General features: G+C 57.8%; 1 protein-coding gene across 5 annotated transcripts in view; it reads left to right on the top strand.

The window, feature by feature from the left end:
* Nrg2 (neuregulin 2) overlaps positions 1-18,572 on the top strand; it is a 180,380-nt gene extending 161,808 nt beyond the window's left edge. Inside the window, exons 5-11 of one of the 5 annotated variants that reach the window (XM_048331459.1) lie at positions 4,479-4,555; positions 9,816-9,839; positions 12,413-12,515; positions 14,092-14,215; positions 14,476-14,603; positions 15,027-15,254; positions 17,786-18,572. In XM_048331459.1, coding sequence (XP_048187416.1) covers positions 4,479-4,555; positions 9,816-9,839; positions 12,413-12,515; positions 14,092-14,215; positions 14,476-14,603; positions 15,027-15,254; positions 17,786-18,572 — 1,471 coding nt within the window. Of the gene's footprint in view, positions 1-4,478; positions 4,556-4,933; positions 4,993-9,815; positions 9,840-12,412; positions 12,516-14,091; positions 14,216-14,475; positions 14,604-15,026; positions 15,255-17,785 lie in introns of all 5 variants that reach the window. The other 4 variants (XM_048331460.1, XM_048331458.1, XM_048331461.1 and 1 more) reach the window with 4 other exon arrangements.
* Positions 18,573-19,349: the final 777 nt, after the last annotated feature.

A 19,349-nucleotide genomic window follows, 5' to 3' on the forward strand; every position in this document is an offset into this window, starting at 1 on the left:
ATCTAGCCAGCGTCCCGTCCCCGAGGAACATTCTAGCCCCCAGATGCTCTGAGCTCTTTGGAACAGACAATTAGCTACTCCGGAGGGTCCTAGAATTCCTCCTAGGGGCCCCCGACCCCTCCTCCCCCTCTCCTTGTCCCTCACAGAGGCCCTTCCTCCCCCCCCCCGGCCCCTCAGCCCCCTGGCCCCCCAAAAGATTCAGCATGGTCCTTGAACTCAGCCCTGGCTCCAGGCAGGAAAGGTTTGGTTCCCAGGACAGGACGAGGAGGAGGAGCGGAAGGGGATTCCTGGCAGCTAGGCTCCAGCGTCAGGTTCACCGTGGGCCACGGAGGGATGAGCTCCGTGGGCCTCCAAAGGCACCTGCCGACACGGCTGCCTTCCCCGCAGCGCCTGAGCCCTGGGAACATAAGGGCTTCCTACCTCCCCTCCCCACCAGGGCGCCTGGGCGTGACTGTTTAGAATGTGACTAGGTCCCACCTCCCCATCTTTGCCCCTCGGATCAGCCCCCCGGATCAGCCCCCCGTCAGGGCTCCTGGACCCCACGCCCCTCCCTCCCGCTGTCAGCCCGCAGGGGAGAAGGTCAACCCCCGGCGGGGACCGCGGTCCTTGGAGCTGTGCTGGAGAAGGGCAGGGGGGAGGGAGGCCGGGCAGAGCCCAGAGGCCATTCTGGGGGGCGGGTGAGCTGGGAGGAAAGGGGGGGAAGGCCTCGTGGGGTTCCTGGTGACACCTGAATGGGATTAAAAAAAAAAAAAAAAGGAAAGAACTTAGGAAATGGAACTCACGTCTTACCATTTGTGCTGTTTGTTTACTTTTTATTTTGATTTTTTTGCATTTCCGCTTAGCTTGGATAATGAAACTACACTGGTCAGTTTCATTCCAGTTTCGATAAAAATCAGTTTTCCTTCCTGGTTTTCTTACACTTGTTGTTGTGTATTGGTTCAAGGCCCTGCAGGGAGTGTTGGAAAGCAGGCACACTCCATAACTCTTTTTTTATTTTTTGGTTTTTTCCTGGAATTCAGTGCCAAAAGAAAGAGTGTCACTGATACCGACTATTGTTTGTTGTTGTTTTTCTAAAAGAAAAAAAAAAAGAGAGAGACAATTTAAGGGATTTGAAAATGGGGGGGAGGGTCCAAATCAGGGCGATTGTCTCCACGTGGGCTAGACAAGGGCCTCCCCTCCTCTCGCTGCTTTCTCCTCTTCTCTCCGTGTGTTTGTTGAGCACGGTTGGTGCGTGACTCTTGGGGACTGGTTCAGGGGATGATGACAGAACAAGACTCTTTCCAGCCCTGTGCACATACCAGTAGCATGTTTTCCTCCTCCATCGGCTCATCCCCCCCCCCCCCCCCCCCGCTTCCCCGGCCTCTCATGCTCAGGCGGCTCCCCCATCCCACCCCATCTGCCTGCTCATCCTGCCACATCGCCACCCGCCCTCCATGACCTCCAAGACGCCCCCTCCCCCCCCACCCCCACCCCCACCCCCACCCCGTGCCCGGGCACACCCTCATCCTCCATCCTCCCTCCCTCCTCCAGATGAGGGTGGCACATGGCATTATCCCCAGGCTACCAAAAGGAGAAACTGAGGCCCCGTAGGCAGGCGGGAAACGGGGACAGCGGAGGTCCTGACCTGTCTGTCCCCCCCAGATGCAGCCCACGGGCCCTCTCCAATGTCCCTCTCTCACCCCTGCTCTTCTCCAGCCTCAGGTACAGACCTGCCCAGAGTCACAGCGATGACTTCCAGAAGGGTTGGGAAGGGCTGCTACCTCCCGCTCCCGCTCCGGCCCTGAGCACTGGAGGGCTGCTCCCCGTTTGAGTGGAAACTGCCAGCCACCAGCCACCCACACCTAGTGCCCCATCTCACTGATAGGCCGATGCTTTCTGGATCCTGCTCCCCTGGTCTTGGGGGGCAGGCTAACTAGGCTGCAAGCCCACCCCACGCCCAGAGCCTCCCCTAGGGAAGCCCCAGCCTCAACGAGCAGGATCAAGGAAAGGAACAGGAGTGTCTGAGAGCCACCGAAGACACTGGTCCCACCCGCAGCAAGAACAGATGGGCTGTCAGTCTTCCTCCTCCCCTACCTCGCCCCTCCCCCAGGACTCTCCTTGGTTGGGGATGGGCACGCCCTGGAAGACAGGCACAAGGCTAGCACCAGATGGGCACTCCATTTCAGGGGGGCACATTCATACTGTAGACCGTGCTGTTGGTGCCCCCCCCCCCGAGTTGTGTGGCCCAGTGGCCACGACAGATCCGAGCAGGCAGTTAGGGAAGCACTGGCTGGGTGTGGGCCAGGGATGCAGGGAGGTGTTTAGCTGTTATTGGTCTGCAAAAGTCATGGCAGAGCAGCCCTGCTTGTCAGTAACAGGTATAAATTCCCTTCTGTCCCCTCCTGCCCTGCACCCTCCCCATTCCCTCTCTCACAGGTATATCCTCACATGCACGCACGCACACACACATATACACACACACTCACATATATACATACACTGCTTTCCCTCACTCTAAGAGCTGGGCTACTCTCAGACTTTGGACACAGACAGAACTATTTCTTTCTTGTTCCTTTGTGAAGCCCAAGAGTTCCTTTTGGCAACTTCTTGGGTCTTTATCCTCCAAAGGTGCTTGTGTTTGCAAACTCACTTTGCCCTCTCTAGAACCCTTGCCTCAGATCCATGTCCGTGAACTGAGGAAGAACTGAGCCTGGCTGCGATTGTTGGGCAGCCTGCATCTTCCTGAGCTGAGAGGATTCGGGACAAGAGCCAGGGATGTGCAAAGGACATGGAAGGGGACTTGTTCCTCCAACTTTCCCTGTGCAACAGGATGAGCATACACACCCTACCCCACCACCACCACCACCACCACCACTACCCGCCAGCCATCCGGGCCCACCCCGGCTTGGATTACCTAAACACACACTCCCACCCCTTCGGTGGCAGCCTCCTCCCACAAAGGAGATGCCATCTGAGCCAGAGGAACGCCAGGCCTCTGGCCTGTCCACCACACACTCCCATTCCCCACTCTAGCTTTGAGGCCAGGGGCTTTTCATGAGGATATATTACAGCCAATGGCCACCGCCCACTCTAAGGCCAAGGAGCTTACTGATTGGCTATTGGATATAAGTAGTCTATGCTTAAACTTTTGAGGAAGTTGGAGTTGGAGTTGAACCATAGCCTATTTTGAGGGCCTAGTGGTGATGGGTTTACCTGACTTCCTAAGGAAGAGCAGACCAAGGCCACATACACCAGGCTCTGAGTAGGGAGACACAGGACAGGACCCAGCCTAGTCCATAAGCTTAAGTAACCAGCCTGGAGGGGAATTCTGAAGAGAGGACAGGGCTGGGCACGTCCAGAAATCTGAAAGCCAGGCTTGTTGGAGGGGAGCTGCGGCACAGCCTAAGAACAGAAGGGGCTGTACCTTGGGGGTAAGGGCAAGGTCAGGAGGAACCGGGCGGGTGTTGCCCAAGAGCTGCAGGGAAGGCAAGATGGAAGAATAGGTGCAGGGCAGAGCCAGGCTGCCATGGAAGAGCAGGTCATGGAGAAAGGGCAGGCATGCCAAGGCTGGCTACCAGCATGCCCTCGGTGAGGCACAGGCTGCAGGGACGGCGCCCTAGTGAGCCGGCCCCAACCTCTTCCTGTTCCTGGCGTCAGGAAGGCAGCTTTGGGACGCTGGCAATTCCACCTCCTCTCCGGCTCCCCTGCCTTACTAGGACTTTCCAACCTCCGTGGCTGCAGGTAGCTTCTCCCAAAGTGTGTTCTACAAAGGTCTCTCTAAAAAAAAAAAAAAAATGTCTTCCCTGGTCAAATTAGTTTGGAACATACTAGGAATTTCTGCTACTTCTTTCTAGATCTTTTCCTAACCTTTCCTATGCCATAGTAGACTGCAACTTCATAGGAACCCTGGGAAAGGATTATCTAAACTTATTGGGCCACAGAGCCTTCTTTAAGAGAAGAGATTAGACACCTCCTAGGTCACTTCCATCTCGGATACCCAGTGTGGGAACAGCCTAGCAGAGCTCTGTTTTGAGCTTTCTGGGGGCTTCTCCATGAAGGAGAAAACTTACCCAGGGCCGGAGAGAATCCTTCAGGGCCCAGGAGTGGATCCCAAGAACTTGGGATCCCATAAGACTGAGCGCCAGGGACCCAGGGACCCCAGTGTGGCTTCGTGGGGCACCAAGCAAGCGAGAAGGAAAGCCCCACAGGAGCAGGACAACTAGACAGTCCCCTCCCACCCTCCCCACCCCGCTTCCCTAAGTCATCCTCCTCCCTCCCCTACCCCCTGCCCACCACCCAAGGAGCCACATCTGAGAGAGAGAGTTGGAAGATTTCAGAGCCCTCCACCCAGCCCCAACTCCAGCCCCTTCAGCTACAAGTGTGACCCCCAAGTGCCTGACTTGGTTTTTCTCATTCATCACTGTGCACTTTGATTTCTAACCTTAGCCTCGCGGATGATGCCAGTTTGTTCTGTGATTTTTCCCCTTTTCCTTCTCCAGATGTCCAAACGGATTCTTCGGACAGAGATGTTTGGAGAAACTGCCTTTGCGATTGTACATGCCAGATCCTAAGCAAAGTATGTTTGAAGATACAAACACAAGTCCCTGCTCCTTAGAAAGCTTCTGGGTGCAGTCCCCCCAATGTAGGGCATAGGGCCAGGGGTGTTGGTTGTTTTGATCTTTGGCTGTTTTGTTTTGTTTCTCTTTTCTTTTTTGTATTTTGGTTTGTTAGTTCTTTTTTGTTTTGTTTTTGTTTTGCTTTGTTTTTCATTTTTTGGCCTAATCCTTGGGTTTAAAGTTCAGGGCTGCAGGTAAGGGGCAGAGTGGCAAGGCCGGTACAAATGGTAACGGTGGCAAGGAGCCCAGCTGGCATTGGCAGGAGCCTGTGCTGGGTGTTGCAATGCCTGTGTCTTGCTATCCTGGCTCTCTCTTTCTGGTTTTCTTTCTTTTGGTAGGTGCCCTGTGGGATACACCGGGGACAGGTGTCAGCAGTTCGCAATGGTCAACTTCTCCAGTATGTCTCTTTCTTCTATTTCTTCTCTTCCCTGATGACTGGCAGTCTCCCCCTGTGGGAGGGATGGGGCCTTACTCATCAAGTCTGGGGTGGGAGGGGGAGCAGGGACGTCCCCAGCTCCTCAAGCCTGTGCTGAGGAGAGCGACTCGCCCTCTTCCGCCTCCCATGTCAGGCTACCCTGCCTGGCCGCAGTAATGCTGGATTCTCTCTGCAGCAGACCACACCCGGGCCTCTTCCCTCTCCAGGCTTCCTGGCAGGAATGGGAAGAGGCGCTTGCCAGCTTTCTCCTGCCTGACAGCTGTGTCAGGGTGTCAAACCGCTGGTGGGCCCAGCAGTGAGTGTGTGCTGGCGGATGTGGATGTGTTTGTGAGAGAGAAAACAGTCTCAAAGCCTGACCAGAATGTGCTTGACTTGGGGCTCAGAGACTGGGTAGGAGGAGTAGAGACTAAGGAAGATCAGGACCCGGGGCAACGGTTTCTGTGGATACAAAGACATTGTGTGACTTTAGGATGGAGCCAGGCTGGGGGCTGCTACAGATACTCAAAGATAGAGGAGATCAAGAATGCGTAAGGTGATAGGACCGACCTATTCTGAATTCCCAACCAAGATTTCATCCTCTTCCTTTCTTCAACTCTGAAGTCAGAGCTCTGTGCTTTACACCTTTACACCACAACTCTACTGTGTGTGACGGAAAGGCGGGGGGCGGGGGGGGGGCGGATAATAGATGCTCTATACCCCAAGAATGCATTTACAGCCTGGAACAGTTCCTTCAAGCACCACCAGGTGGAGTTGGAGCAGAGCAAAAAAGCCCCTGGCTGGCCAGCTTGGTTGAGGGCTGTTCTTTTGCCCTGCAATGCCCAAACCATGGTAGCCATCCCATCCTACAAAGCAGACCAGTCCCCGCTATCACCCCCCGCCCCGCCTCTTCCCCTTGAGGAAGGACAGCTGAATCCCATAAGGCGTTAGGAACCAAAACATCCAGATGGTATCTAAAAAGTTGGGCAATAGAACTCTAAGATGTCAAGGTGGGACCCAGGGAGCCATTTAGATAGCTCATGGAAAAAAAGGAGTTTTGGAGTCCGAGTCCCAGTACAGTGAAATGGGCCTTACCCTCATCCTCAGACCTCAGCGCAAAAGCCCAGAAATGTAGCCTGTAGCCTAAGCCCGCAGGAGCGTAGGTACCACGGCCCGTGCGGGCTGGTGGGTCCAGTTATCCAACCGTCTTCACAGTGTGGGAGACAGTGTTCTCTCCAGACCCTGCCAGGAAGACCCAGGAAGAAGGCTGTGTGGATAAGAAATGTAAAGTCAGATACAGCCTGGACAGGAAACTCCGGGGAAGGAGGGCCTTGGAAGCCAGGCAGGAGAGCAGGAGCACGGTGAGAGACAGGGGGTCCTATCCCTTCCCGCCCTCTGGCGGAGAGCCTTCCTGGCTGGGGGAACTGCTCTGGACAGGCAGTCCAGGCCGTCCCAAATCAACACAGTGGAGCCTCTGGGACTCAGGCTGATGTCCAAGGCCTCTTGGCCAGCTGGGCTGTTTCAGCTTTCAGTTCAGCTATGCACCAAGGGTCAGCAGGGACCCAGAAGCCCAAAAAAGAGACTACAAATGCAGTCCTGCACCTGCCCACCTGCCACTGGTGTCATTACTGTTACCTTTCGGTAAAGAACTTGAGCTCTCCAGCACTTTTCAAGAAACCCTTCATCTGCTGCTCCAGCAGATAATGACCACAGAGAGAGCTTCCTGTGCGCCCAGAGCTTCAGCTGCCCGTCCCAAGAGACTGCGGTATAAAAGACAGCTACCCAGCTTACTCCCTCTAGGGCCTCCTCTAACACAGCTGGCTTTGTGTTCTCATCTGAAACGTGGGGATGAAGACTTCCTTCCAGGTGGAAGGAAGTGATCTGTGTGAAGGGTTCGTCACAGAGCCCACCATTGTCATTGGAGTGCAATTTAGCATTTCATCCCAGCTACAGCTGGCATGAAAGAGAGTGGGAAGGACTTCCCAGGGTCCCTGGGCTAAAGGATCTGACACTGGCAGCCTGCCCAGACTACCTCAAAACCAGGTTACCTTTTGGAAAGACCGCAGAAGCTTCTCCTACTTCCACTGACAGCCCCTCCCCTCCCAATAGTCAAAGCTTGTCCATATGTATCCCTCATGTAATAATGAGTATACACACACACACACACACATGCTTGCATACCTACACACACCTGCACACAAACACACAAGCATTTGACTAACACCTGCACACAGACATGTAAACACAGGAGCAGTGCTTACACACATGCACACTCACAAACACACAAGCATGTGCTTACACTCTGGCACACAGGAGCAAACACAGAGGCATCCATTCACACTTGCACACACAAGAGGAGCACGTGCCCATTTCTAGGCACACCTCGTCCAGGCACCTTCTAACTGCATCACAGGATATGTCTGGGATGAAGACTCGGCTTATGGCTTGGGAGTCCAGCCTTCAGTTACCGTGGCTATATGCACATTTATGGCCAACAGGATTTTCCTGTGGCTCAGTAGTGCTGCCTTATCCTGGCTGAGAAGCAAGTGCTAAACCTAAGTGGGAGATTTTTCTTCCCGGGGACTGATGCAGCCAGGTCCCTCAGAATCTGTCGCCGTGATTCCCGGAGAGAAGACTGCCTGCCTCGCCATTGGCCAGGCCCCCAGTGACCTTCCCCAGCCAGGCGGCTCCACCACCCGTCCACCCTCAACAGTACTGACCTCTGACTCAAAACGCATGCCATGGAGAGCCCTGTGAGCTGCTGCTGCTGCTGCTACTTCACTTTGGCCCCTGGTAGAGTGACCGAGAAGAAAGCTCTTAAATAGCTTTGGGGGCCAAGACAAGCCTGTACCAAGACTCAATTGGCAGAAATAACCACGGCTCGGTCCCAAATGACCAGAGACCCGGCCTTTCCAGGTTTCCTTCTGCTCCTCAATTTCCTGTGTGACCTTGAGCCCCAGCTGCCTCGCAAGCAAGCGGCTCTTCGTCTCCAAGGCGCTGAGGCCAAGCTTGTCCCGCTAGGGGAGCCTGGCGGGGCATCCAGACGGCGAGCGTGCTCTCCAGCGGCCGGAAGCGCCCTGGGCTCCGGGACTAACTGTTCAAGGAGCCGCCCTGAGACCCTTGGATTCCACTTTGTACATCGCCTCGGCATGGCTGGCCAGCCCGGAAGGACCCAGAGAGGAGTGGACAGGCTGTACTGTGGCTACTTTCTTCTCCCTCCAAACAGAGCAAAAGTGCAAAGAAGCCAACATGGAGCTCGTCCCCTGGCCCCGGGTTAGCAGGAGGACACAAAGGACGCATGTTCCGAAGGCTGGGATCGATGCTTTGTCGGTGTGATCTCCGCACAGAATGGAGGGGCCCAAGCCCCAGGACCTTCCTCAAGGCTCTTGGGATCAGAGCCATCTTGATCGCTAGCATAGAGCTACCCTGTCTTCCTGGTTTGGTTTGGGTTTTTTTTTTTTTTCTTCCAAACGCAGAACCCTCTGGAATCCCTTTTAGGACGCAGAGAGCTCCAGGGAGGGATAGTGCTCAGGACTTCCCGCTGGTTGTCCGGTGTTGCGGGCCCCTGCGACAGATGGGAACGTCACCCACTCTTTCCTGGGTATCTGGAGCTGGCCCTGCTGGTGTGGCAGTCGGGGAAGGAGGGAGCCAGGGCAGCAGAGGCAGGGCTGGCCCGTGCCACGCGCGCGCAGATCCTCCTGCTGGCCTGCCTGCTCCTATCCATCCGCCTCTGAGCGCGCGGGGGCGCGTTAGCCAGACCGGACACTAACCCGCACCCGCGCAGCAAGCGAGGGACAGAAATGGGAGAGAGGCCTGCGCGCCCAGGCCGGCTGAACCTTAGGATGGGAAGTGAGCTCTTTTTTTTTTAATGCTATTGACATTTCTGGGCTCCCGCCCAAGCCTGATCGCATTGGTCGGGATGGTTTTCTGAAGCTCAGCCAGGTCTGCAAACCTCCCAGGACCCCAGGGCCAGGCCTGCTCCCCGCTTCACAGCGGAGAGACGGCGATCTGGAGCGTCGGGCCATCGCCCCAGGCCACAGGTGGCGGGGAGGGCTGACTCCCGGGCCAGGGCCCTTTACCGAGCCTCCACCTCACGGGGCTCTAAATCACACACGCGTCCCCCGACCCCCCATCCCAGACTGCAGCCCGCTCCCCCACGCGTGACTCCAACCTCCTCTAAGTGATGAGATGCAGAGGGCACCAGGGCCCCTCCGGCCGGGGTGTGAGGGAGCATGGAGGGGAGGAGGGACCCGCGGCTTGGCGCCTCCCGCTCCCGGTCCCCAGCCTAGGCTTGGCAGGGCGAGGACGTGGCCCAGCCTGGGGACTAGAGGCCCTGTGAAGAACAAAAGCAAGTTCCTAGGTCCGCGTCAGAAGGTGGGCAGGCCGCGTCCGGGGGGGCTTGAGCGCGCGGAGAGACGGGCTGGGAAGGGGACAGGGGACTTCCTGAAGTCCACCCTGCTTAACCTTTCCTCCCCGGGAACATTTGCCAACTGACTCTAGTGCCTGTGCCCCCCCCCCAACCAAGTACTAACCCCACTGCTTACCCCTAAGACCTGCCCTGCCTACCAGTTCTAACTGGCTCTCTCTAGCCCTCTTGGGGTTCTTGGGGTCTGGGCGCCGGGGGGATGGCTTGGGAGGCGGGGAGGGGCACTGCTAACCCGCTTTCACCTCCCAGGCTGGCTGCCCGGTGTCTGAAGAGTTCTGACCAACTTTTTTCTCTCTCTTTCCCCCACCCTCTCCTTCCTCCATCTCTCTGTCTGTCACTCCCTCTCTCCCCCTGCCCTTCGCCCTCTCTTCTGCACTGCCAGAGCACCTTGGATTTGAATTAAAGGGTACGGAACCTCTATGTATCTCTCTGCACCATGTTATCATCCCTCTTCCCAGCATCTGACACCAGAGTGCTGAATGTTTGGTTTCCTTTCCAAAAACTAGAAACAAGATGATTCCAGAAATCTCCTCTGGCCCTTTCAAGATGTCCTAACATAAACTATGTTGATTTGAGATCAGAATTAACACTCATGAACAGTAGGGACCTGGTGCATGGTGTTCGAGGTGAAGACTGATTGCTGGGGGGGAGGGGGGTCTCAGAGGGGAGGGGCCCTCCAGATCTGTGCAGCTGAGTGCACAGCCAGACAAAAGACTTGCTCCCTCAAACCCGGTGTTTGCAAGTCACACAAGCCTGATTTGGGGAGCTGTGCAGGGAGCCAGCCCTTTCCGCCTGACTCTGTCCTTCCCCTTCATCATCTCCACTGCTCTTCCATCCTGCACCAGGCTAGTAGCTGACAACTTCCCATTTGCTTTTGTCTCTGCCCTGCGTGTCACCCTGGCTTGCTTAAAACTGTCACTTTCTCCAAGATCTGTCCCCAAGATGAAGTGTATGTGTGTATGTGTGTGTGTGTGTGTGTGTGAGAGAGAGAGAGACGGACAGACAGACAGACAGACAGAGAATGTCTGCCAGTAAAATCAGCAAGGGTTTGCGTTAGGCTGGCCTCGGGGCCTGCCGCTTGGCCCCCAGCTCAGAATCTTCCATGTGCTCCCGTGGTGAAAGGCCTGCCCCCCTGAGGGGACTTCTGGCAGGCAGCCCTGCAAACAACTGGGGGATAGTGTGGGTGTCAGAGCAGGCTTGCTTTGTTCGGTGGTCAGTGACTCTGAGCAGTGTGGACATAAGGGAGAGGACACATGACACCAAAGAAGGTAGGACCAGGCAGTCAGAGACCTTGGAGACCATGGCCTTGGGTTTTTATCTGAATTGAAGTGATGAGTTTCTTGAACAGAGGACTAAAGTGATCTTTCCTGTGACTGGGGCTGGCAGTGGCGTCAGGGTGGGTAGAAGCAAAAAGGCCTGTGAGATGGTAAGATCGCCAGGTGAGGGAAGACATCGTGCTGGACTATGTTGGGAGTGGCATAGAGAACTGTAATCAGATCTAAGACCTGCCTGAGGGATAGAGCTGAAAGGACGTGTAACGGAGCGTGCACCAGGCAAGGTGAGAAGACAGGAGTAACGAAGAATGAGTCCATGGTCTGCAATCTGAACCACAGGAGAAGAGGTGTGACACTAAGAAGAAGAGACAAGTTGCGGATTAAGTATGGAAAGAGCTGGGGAACTAGTGATTCTGGACGCCATGGCCTTTGGCTACCTGAATCTGGAGCCGAGAGGGAAATCAGAGGAGGAGATAGAAAATAGCAAATGCACATGGATGGTAAAGTGTGTCTGGATGACATCCTTAAGGGCGAGAGGGCAGGTGGTAGAGAGAAAGATATCTGAGAGCCTGCGCCCTTCCCACTTCCAGCCGAGTAGAAGAAAGGGAAACAGCCCTGAGGCAGAAGGATCAGCCTGTGAAGTCGCAGGAAGGCAGGAGAGAGCCACCACTCGGAGGCCCGGCACAGGGGGCCAGCAGGGAGCCATCGTAAGATTGATGGATAATCGTGACGAGAAGTAGTGGACACAGACACCTGACTGGACAGGACTGAGGGGGGGAAAGGGGATGAGGCAGGGGACGTGTGGCTAAGACACTACCTCAGTGTGGGTCAGTCCACCTGGGAGAGGGGTGTTCATGACTGGAGCACAAGCTCACTGCACGTGCAAGTGTGCGTGTGTGCGTGCTCAGAGTGCTGGTGTGACGTCTCTACACAGATTCCCCAAAGCCCAAAGAGCTAGGGACGTTCCCCAGGGCTTCAGCAAGTGTGCCGGTCCTGCCGCTACTTGTCACTAAGCTAACGGGAGGGGCCGGGGTGGCTCTCTAGGCTGTCCCTTGGCTGCGGCCCTGTGCTTTTCTTCCTCCTGGCTATTCCTGTGCTAGAGGGGCAGACATGGAGGTAGGAAGGACAAGTTAGGCCTTTAGGCGGGATGGGAGGCCCTGTCTCACGCTTGCCCGCAAGGGTGGGAGCTGTTGCTGGTGCCCGGGACAGCCAGAGAAGCCAGAGGGATGCGCAGCCTCTGGGGGGCTCTGCCAGCAGACAGGAGGGTAGAACGGGCCGGGCCAGAATCCTGACCAGATCCTGAGAACAGACAAAGGCCTCTCTCCCCGTGCCCCTTCCCTGCGCCAAGACTTCTCGTCCCTGCTTCTGACCCTGGCCTCCAAGCTAAGTCTGGGCCTGGTGCCCTGTCACCAGCCCTCCTTGGGGAAGCAGAGGTGGCTGAGCCACGTCTTTGGCCAGGGATGTCGTCCATGTTCCCTGCCGCGAAGACCCGTCAGGCGCCGCGGAGCAGGCGGGGCCCGCAGCCTCCACTCCATCGGCTTCCATTTCTCCCCCGCATTTTCCACTCATGTGCTCTGAGCAGGCATGTAGCTTGGGGAGGGGAGGCCAAGGCCAGGGGGAGCAGGGGTGAGCTGGTGGGGCCCGAGGGGGCCTGAGGCCTGGGGATGGGTTGTCCGCCCCTCTCACCTGCACTCTGACCCCACAGAGGCGGAGGAGCTGTACCAGAAGAGGGTCCTGACCATCACTGGCATCTGCGTGGCGCTGCTAGTCGTGGGCATCGTCTGCGTGGTTGCTTACTGCAAGACCAAGTGAGTGCCGAGCTCTCGGGGGGGGGGGGGAGGGCGGGGGCCAGGCCAAGCCAGAGGGCGCCTCCATGATGTTTTAGTGAGGACACCCGCCCCCCCCCCACCCCGTGCCTCCGCCCACAACTCCAGCTTCCTCTCTACAGCTGTGGAGCTGGGGTGCTGGGTGGGAGCCCCGAGGACTGAACCGAGGGGCTCATAGACACAGGCTTCCAGAGGAGAGGGGTCTCCAGCCCAGATCTGAAATGTCCCATGGGACTTGGAACATACTGAGGAGCTCTCCAAGCTGTCATGGAAATCTACCTAGTGCGGACCTCAAAAGACACGGCGAGGAGCGCGCGGGGAACCCCACGGGCTCCCGGAGCCTGTGCCGGGTTTGGTGGGAGACGATGAGGCAGTAAGGCAGAAAAGAAAGGAGCGCAGGAGCCTCAAGGCACTGCCTGACCCCACCTGGGGGTGGCGGGGCAGAGGCGCGGGGGGGGGGGGGGCAGGCTCCCTCCACAGGGCCTCTGTGTGCACCCTGAAGACGGTGAGGGCTAAGGAAGGCTGCAGAGCAGTGTAATACAGAAAAATGTGCCTATCTGGAGAGCAAGGGACTGGGCGCCATTCCAGGGGCTGAGCCCCTGAGTCTGAACTCCTGACGCCTCTGTCAGTGGAACCTAGTGTCCTTCTAGCTTCATGTTGAACGGACCCAGAAACAGAAAAGTTGGCAAAGACTAAGGAGAGAGTGGAAGTTCAGGAAGCCTGGAAGAGGAAATGAGGTCCAAGAGAGAAAACCGAGGCCATAATCTGGGGAGGAAGCAAGCCACTGCTCTGACCCCCAACTTCTTCACCAAGTATTCATTCCGTGCTACAATATTACTAGACAGCAGCCCCCCTCCCAGGTATGCTGCGAGCGACAGGTCCAGTGTCACAGGACAGTTTAGAGGCACCTGGACTCGGCTGGAGGCGTCTTCAGTCCTTGAGGTTTTCCTTGAGGAAAGAGCAGTTAGGCTGGAGCCGGAGAAGCCAGCAAGAGTTCTCGGTGAGCCAGGAGTGCGGTGGTGCACAGCTGCTCGGAAGGCTGAGATCTGAGGATCACAGCACAAAGCCAGATCGGTCAGGAAAGTCTGTGAGATTCTTACCTTCCCATAACCACCAAAAAGCCAGAAAGCTGTGTGGCTCAAGTGGTAGAGTGCTAGCCTTGAGCACAAAGTTCAAAGCCAATACCCAGGCTCTGAGTGCACGCCCCAGGACTGAGAGAGAGGAGAGAGAAGGAGAGAGGGGGGGGGGGATGAAGGAGGAAGGGAGGGAGGGAGGGAGGGAGGGAGGGTTATAAGTGAAGAGGCAGAGAAAGGGATCGTGTGGATGGACTAGCAAGCACACAGGCACAAGCCTGGAGCCCAGTGACACAGGGCACCATGTCACTGAATGTGGCAACCTGGTGGTGGTTTGAGACAGAGGAGTGATAGGACATGCAGAGCTTCTGGAAATCGCCAGTGGTGCAGCTAGAAAGCAGCGGGTTCCTTTGCCCTAGGTCCCCTGGGAAGCTGGTACTTTGAGAAGGGAGGTGCCGGGCTCACCCACCTTTCCCCCTGTATAGAAAACAGCGGAAGCAGATGCACAACCACCTCCGCCAGAACATGTGCCCCGCGCACCAGAACCGGAGCTTGGCCAATGGGCCTAGCCATCCTCGGCTGGACCCCGAAGAGATCCAGATGGCAGATGTGAGCGGCATTCCCAGACCCCCCAGACGGCTCTCCCTAGACGGCAGGCCTTCTCCAGCTTCTTGTTTGCCCTCTGACATAAGGAAGGGTGGTGGGTGGAATGGCTGGGTCCATCACTACTAATCCATCATCAAATCATACCTCATCCAGCGGATTCCCCCTAATCTAAGCTCAGCAGCCCTTCCGTGTCTGTCCCTAACAAGTACGAGGGTCAACTCGGTCCCCATCACTGACTCCCCCCAACTCTTTGTCTGTCCCAGTACATCTCCAAGAACGTGCCAGCCACCGACCATGTCATCCGGAGGGAAACTGAGACCACCTTCTCTGGGAGCCACTCCTGTTCTCCTTCTCACCACTGCTCCTCGGCCACGCCCACCTCCAGCCACAGGTGGGGGCGCCCAGGCCCGCAGGCCCCGGTAGACGCCTCGCTAGCTCCTCAACACCCCAGGGCCATCTGACCCTCTCTCCCGAGTACACAAATCATACACAGTCCACAGGGTCTCCTGAGGCCCAGAGACAGCACGGCTGGCCCCTCCTTCCCTGGGGAGCACCATGGGAGAGCTGGGGCCCCTGGGGCTGGGCTGCTGAGAGAGGGGAACCCTAGCGGGGGAGGGGAGCTCTCAGCAGGTACAGCTCACACTTCCGGGGATCCCAGTCCTCCTTACTGGGAGTTGGACATTTGTGATACTCTACACCAGAAGGTGATGAGCTAAAGGAGCCACAGACCGGACGAAGAACCCGGGAAGTGGTGGCCATAGGACCCCTTCTTGTCCCTTTCTGACCCCTTGCCTCCCCCATGTGACTTTCCCAGACACGAGAGCCACACGTGGAGCCTGGAACGTTCTGAGAGCCTCACCTCCGACTCCCAGTCAGGCATCATGCTATCGTCTGTGGGCACCAGCAAGTGCAACAGCCCCGCGTGTGTGGAGGCCCGGGCCCGGCGGGCAGCAGCCTACAGCCTGGAGGAGCGGCGCAGGGCTGCCATTCCACCGTACCACGACTCCATAGACTCCCTGCGCGACTCCCCCCACAGCGAGAGGTCAGTCCCCCCATGACTCCACAGACTCCCTGCGCGACTCCCCCCACAGCGAGAGGTCAGTGCCCCCCATGACTCCACAGACTCCCTGCGCGACTCCCCCCACAGCGAGAGGTCAGTGCCCCCCACGACTCCATAGACTCCCTGCGCGACTCCCCCCACAGCGAGAGGTCAGTGCCCCCCCATGACTCCATAGACTCCCTGCGCGACTCCCCCCACAGCGAGAGGTCAGTCCCCCCCACCATGACTCCACAGACTCCCTGCGCGACTCCCCCCACAGCGAGAGGTCAGTCCCCCCCATGACTCCATAGACTCCCTGCGCGACTCCCCCACAGCCAGAGGTCAGTCCCCCCTCGTGACTCCACAGACTCCCTGCGCGACTCCCCCACAGCCAGAGGTCAGTTCCCACCCCCTGCCCTGGGCTTCACCTGAAAGCTGGCACCGCTGACCCAAGGGGACCCTCAGGTCCCCTCGAAGGCACTACAAACAGCATCCTCTCCTTGTCCATGGGGGCAACAAGGTCCCAGAAAGGCTAAAGGGTCTATCAGGATGGGGATTATGGCTAGGCCAGTGGACCTGGCATGGAATAATCACCTAAACTAGTTGTTCCACTTGGACGCTTTCCAAAGTAGAAGAGGATATTAATAATTGCACTGAAATATTCAAATGGGTGCTGTTGGAGACAACCAGGGCCTGGGAGCTCCAGGGTGCACCAGAGGGCCCACATCCCAGCAGAGACAGAAAGACACCAAGACAAAGTAGATTAGAGGGCACGACAGAAGCTTGTCCTCAATACTCCTGACTAGAACAAGAAGGACATGAGCCAAGACTAATCACAAGCCCTGGGTCCCAATATTCAAGTCATTGTCAGGATCCTGAACAACAGATGCAGCGAGAACCAAGAAAACCCCTTCTTGCCCGACTCCAAGCTAGGAGTCATGGTGACTAGCCTCTTACCCTGCTTAGCCCTCCAGTGGCCTCTCAGCCTAGGGGAAGAAAGCAAAGGAAGGTGCACTGTGGGAGGAGCTCCAGACTCCTTTCCTACTCAAGGCCAGGCCTGGCTGGGGCACCAGCAATGGCCCTAGGGGCTCCTGCTCCTGAGTCCCAGCCAGGAGACAAGCCAGAAGTCACAGTCGCCTATGGGAAAAGCACAGCACCAGAGAAGACCCAGAGACAGAAAAGTGCAGTCTACCAGTTCCAGGAGACAATTAGCTTTATCAAACCGACCTTTCCAAGACCATTCCGTCACTTGTGTGATCTGGAGCTGGTTGCTTACCTTGAACTTTGTTCCTTTAGTACATCAAGGCGAACCATACCCATGCTCGAGGTTCTAGTGACGGCCACCTGAGAACACATGTACAGAGCACATGTCTCCCCCTGCTGGCATCAATCACAACTCCAGCATGGAGTTCCCTTTGAGCAGTAGGAAAGTGCGAGGTACTCTCACTATGGAAAAGCCTACAGACAAGATGAACTCATGGTGCTGTTCCAACATGAGCACTTAGGACAATGGCTGCGGAGTGAGGTGCCAGGACCAGGAGAGGCCAGAAGGAGCGGTGGCACTGGGCCCAAGCAGGCAGATTAGGGTCAACTAGATAGACAGAGGTCTGGAGCCCTTGCTGGGCAGGTGGTAAGGATCAGGGTGGGTGGTAAGGACTGAGTGGGTAAAGACCAAGGGGCTCCTGAGTAGAGTTGCAACATGAAAGCATACTCTGCTGGCCAGAAGCAATGGCTCCTGCCGATAATCCCAGCTACTTGGTCGAAGCCCCTATCTGAAAAAATAGCTAAAGCAAGAAAATGGCTAGGGGCATGCCTCAAGTGGCAGAGTACCTGCCTACCAAGTATGAGGCCCTGAGTTCAAATCCCAGCACCACAAAATAATAAGTTCTGGGAAGTGCCTGCACTCTATGCAGTGGAGGGGAGCCCACGGCAATGTGAAGAGGCAGCACGGGAGAGGGGAATAAGTGGGACTCCGCAGTGAGACCCACGCGTGGGTGAGGGAAGAAGAGGAGTTGGCTGATTCCGAATGCAGCAGGGACTTGGGGCTGCTCTAAGTCTGCCCCCCTTAGTCTGGAAGAAAGGCGTGGAAGTTGGTGGCCCCTGCCCTAATGAAGACCCTTCCCTTGGTGTAAATGCTCCCTTTCCTGAAGCAGCTTTTGGCTCCCTCGCTGAAGCCGTCGGGGCATGGATGGGCTGTCCCTGCAGCGGCAGCGAGGCCGGGTGACAGGGGGAATGGGGGTAGGCATCCTGGTGCTGCCAGGTCTTAGGTTCAAACCCTAGCTGTGACCCTTCCTGGCCACAGGAACCCAGTCGGTCTCCCGTGCCTAATGTGAGCAGCCCCAGCAAATGGCCATGGGGGGGGGAGTCACGTGACCTGTGATTGACACCTTCCTCGACCCATCCCGACGCGGCGGCTGCGCAGTGAACGCCGCCGCGCGGGTCCCCGCTGACAGCAGCTCGGAACCCAGGTGGGGGGGACTGAGGGAAGGGCCCCCCGCCCGGCCCTGACCCACGCCTCGGCCTCTCCCCCGCAGGTACGTGTCGGCCCTGACCACGCCCGCGCGCCTCTCGCCCGTGGACTTCCACTACTCGCTGGCCACGCAGGTGCCCACGTTCGAGATCACGTCTCCCAACTCGGCGCACGCCGTGTCGCTGCCGCCCGCCGCGCCCATCAGCTACCGCCTGGCGGAGCAGCAGCCGCTCCTGCGGCACCCGGCGCCCCCGGGCCCCGGGCCCGGGCCGGGACCCGGCGCGGACATGCAGCGCAGCTACGACAGCTACTACTACCCCGCGGCGGGGCCGGGGCCGCGGCGCGGAGCGTGCGCGCTCGGCGGCAGCCTGGGCAGCCTGCCCGCCAGCCCTTTTCGCATCCCGGAGGACGACGAGTACGAGACGACGCAGGAGTGCGCGCCCCCGCCGCCGCCGCCGCCGCCGTCGCGGCCGCGCGCACGCGGCGCGTCCCGCAGGACGTCGGCGGGGCCCCGGCGCTGGCGCCGCTCGCGGCTCAACGGGCTGGCGGCGCAGCGCGCACGCGCGGCGCGGGACTCGCTGTCGCTGAGCAGCGGCTCGGGCTGCGGCTCGGCCTCGGCCTCGGACGACGACGACGCGGACGACGCGGACGGCGCGCTGGCGGCCGAGAGCACGCCGTTCCTCGGGCTGCGCGCGGCGCACGACGCGCTGCGCTCGGACTCGCCGCCGCTGTGCCCGGCGGCCGACAGCAGGACTTACTACTCCCTGGACAGCCACAGCACGCGGGCCAGCAGCAGCAGACACAGCCGCGGGCCGTCCCCGCGGGCCAAGCAGGACTCGGCGCCCCTCTAGGGCCTCCCCGCCTCGCCCGCCCTCCCGCCCGCCCCACTGACTCCACGGAGATCGGAGACCGCCGGCCCGCAGAGAGGAGGGGGGGGAGGGGAGAAAAAGAAATAAAAAAACAATATTTTTATTTTCTATAAAAGGAAAAAAAAAGTATAACAAAATGTTTTATTTTCATTTTAGCAAAAATTGTCTTATAATAGCTAACGGCAAAGACGTTTTTATAGGGAAACTATTTATATGTAACATCCTGATTTACAGCTTCGGGAAAAAAAAAAAGAAACAACAAAAAAAAAAGAGAGATGGGCCAATTTTTTTGACTCTTTAATAGAAACCTATATTGTGGTGCCTTTTGCTGTAACGCTCATCTGGGCTGGGTTGCAGGGCGTGGGGGCTGGGGAGGGGGGGATGGCGAAGGAGAGCCTGGGGGAGGGGGAGGGGGAGGAGATGGTGACAGGTGTCCCCAAGGCCAGGCCTGGGGACCTAGGCCCCTACCAGGAGGGAAAAGGCAGGATCCTAAACTTCCAGCCAGATTGGGGGGGTGGTGGGGGGAGTCAGGGGACTTCCGGCAGGGAGAAAGGTGGGGGGGGGGACAGGCAAAGGCCTCCCCCTCCCCACAGCCAGCAGAATGAATGAGGAGGGCCCCTCCCTGCCCCTCCCCGCCGCCGCCGAGGGAGGGGCGCAGAGAACGAGGTCTCCCCACCAGCCCCGGCCCCAGCCCCGGGAGGAGGCAGCTCGACCAGGGGCCCAGTGTTTAGGGCTCCTCCTCCGCCGCGGCTCCGGACG

The sequence above is a fragment of the Perognathus longimembris genome, chromosome 22 (assembly GCF_023159225.1).
Source record: "Perognathus longimembris pacificus isolate PPM17 chromosome 22, ASM2315922v1, whole genome shotgun sequence".
Lineage (NCBI taxonomy): Eukaryota > Metazoa > Chordata > Mammalia > Rodentia > Heteromyidae > Perognathus > Perognathus longimembris.